This window comes from Chiloscyllium plagiosum, chromosome 23 (assembly GCF_004010195.1).
Source record: "Chiloscyllium plagiosum isolate BGI_BamShark_2017 chromosome 23, ASM401019v2, whole genome shotgun sequence".
NCBI classification, from domain to species: domain Eukaryota; kingdom Metazoa; phylum Chordata; class Chondrichthyes; order Orectolobiformes; family Hemiscylliidae; genus Chiloscyllium; species Chiloscyllium plagiosum.
Genome location: NC_057732.1, coordinates 8461335 through 8463202, shown reverse-complemented (window position 1 = coordinate 8463202; position 1868 = coordinate 8461335). Strand labels below are relative to the sequence as shown.

The window sequence follows — 1868 nt, the reverse complement described above, 5'->3', positions numbered from 1 at the left end:
TAAAAGCCCTTGTCCCTGATTGTTGCCTTAGGCAGTATCTGTCAGCCACAAAGTGGCCTAAACACAGACAACCTCTTTTGAAAAAAAACAAGGACAATATAACCTTGTTAATGGAGCAACAGCATCACACATTAAGAGAAAAATAACAAATGGAGAGAATAGAGTCCCTTAAAGATCAATGAGGTCATTTATGTGTTGAAACTCTGAAGCTGGGAGAGATACTAAATTAATATTATGTGTCAATTTTTACTGGACAGAAGAAATGGAGCTTGTGGAAATAAATATTGATGTTTTAAAAACAGTTCACATTACAAAAGAGGAAGTACTGGAGGTATTAGAAATGTAAAGGTGGATAAATCTCAGAGAAGTAATTCTTCGGAATTTACATCACAGGTAGATAAAGTGGTTAAGATGGTACTTAGCATGCTTGCCTTCATTGCTCAGACCTTTATGTATAGGAGTTGGGTTTGTCATGTTGAGGTTGTACAGGACATTGGTGAGGCCTCTTCTGGAGTATTGTGCGCATTTCTGGTCACCCTGTTAAAGGAACAGTATTATTAAACTGGAGAGGGTTCAGAAAAGATTTACCAAAATGTTCCAGGGAATGGAGGAGTTTGAGTTATAAAAATCAACAATATGCTGGGACTTTGTCCATTGGAGCGTAGGAGGTTGAGGGGTGACCTTATTGAGGATTATATGACATGGAGGTGCTGGTGTTGAACTGAGGTGGACAAAATCAGAAGTCACAATACACCAGCTTATTGGTCCAACAGGTTTATTTCAAATCTCAAGCTTTTGGAGAGCTGCTCCTTCATCACTTCATCTGATGTTATTGAGGATCATAAAATCAGGAGGGGCAAAGATAAGGGGAATAGCAGGTGTCTTTTCCTTAGGGCGGGGGAGTTTAAAACTAGGGGACATATTTTTAAGGTGAGAGTTCAAAATTTGGGGATATATTTTTAAGGTGAGAGATTATTTAAAAAGAATATGAGGGGCAACGTTTTTACACAGAGAGTGGTTTGTGTGTGGAATGAACTGCCAGGGGAAGTGGTGGATGCTGGTACAGTCACAACTTTTAAAAGACATTTGTGTAAGTACATGAATAGCAAAGGTTTGGGATATGTGCCAAACGCGGGCAAGTGAGACTAGTTTAGTTTGGAAATATGGTCGTTGCGGACTAGTTGGACGGAAGGGTCTGCTTCAAAGCTGGATGACTCCATAACTTGATTGGCATGGTGCCATGAAAGGTAATTTCAACAGCAATGAGGAGGCAGGGTAATGTTGAGTTGTTTGATGTGGTCTTAGATGTGGCACAAATATGAAGTTGGAAACTCCATATACTTTATTGCACAGAAATGTTACAGCACATGAAGGCCACTTGTCCTATCACGTTTGTAACAGCCCCAGTGAAAATGTACCTCACGGACAGCAAAGCTCCAATGATCTGACAACATATTTGCTTTTAGGGGCAGGTTTCTTAAAGCCAATTGTAATAAGTTCATCTCAGAGCTTGTTTTTGGGTAATTCGAAGATGAAAGTTGTAGGGCAATTAAGGAGCACCCAGGTACTGCATCATGAGAACTCGGTATAAGATGTCCCATTGCAATGAATGAATGAATGGTGAAGTTACACCGAGTGGCTGCATGTGGCGCTCTCACGGCTCCTGGGGACCTCGAACCACGTGGACCGAGGCTGGCAGGTAGCGCATGCGCGGAGCTGCTGATCCCGCCCCTGACGTTATTTCCGGGTTTCGGTCGGAGAGTGGGTCGCTGCGCTGCCATGGCGACGGTGCCTGAACCTGTTCGAGCTCGGTTTATCATAGTGGGGGGAGGGGTGGCGGGGGTCACCTGCACTGAACACGTAAGTAA

General features: G+C 42.9%; 1 protein-coding gene across 2 annotated transcripts in view; it reads left to right on the top strand.

The window, feature by feature from the left end:
* The first annotated feature begins 1626 nt into the window (after positions 1-1626).
* The window catches only part of pyroxd1 (pyridine nucleotide-disulphide oxidoreductase domain 1), a 28361-nt gene continuing 28119 nt past the window's right edge, over positions 1627-1868 (top strand). The window contains exon 1 of one of the 2 annotated variants that reach the window (XM_043713440.1): positions 1627-1699. Coding sequence is in view for 1 of the 2 variants with exons in the window: in XM_043713439.1 (XP_043569374.1) it covers positions 1780-1860 (81 nt within the window). In the remaining variant the exon portion in view is untranslated. Of the gene's footprint in view, positions 1700-1735; positions 1861-1868 lie in introns of those variants that run through there. The other variant, XM_043713439.1, reaches the window with a different exon arrangement.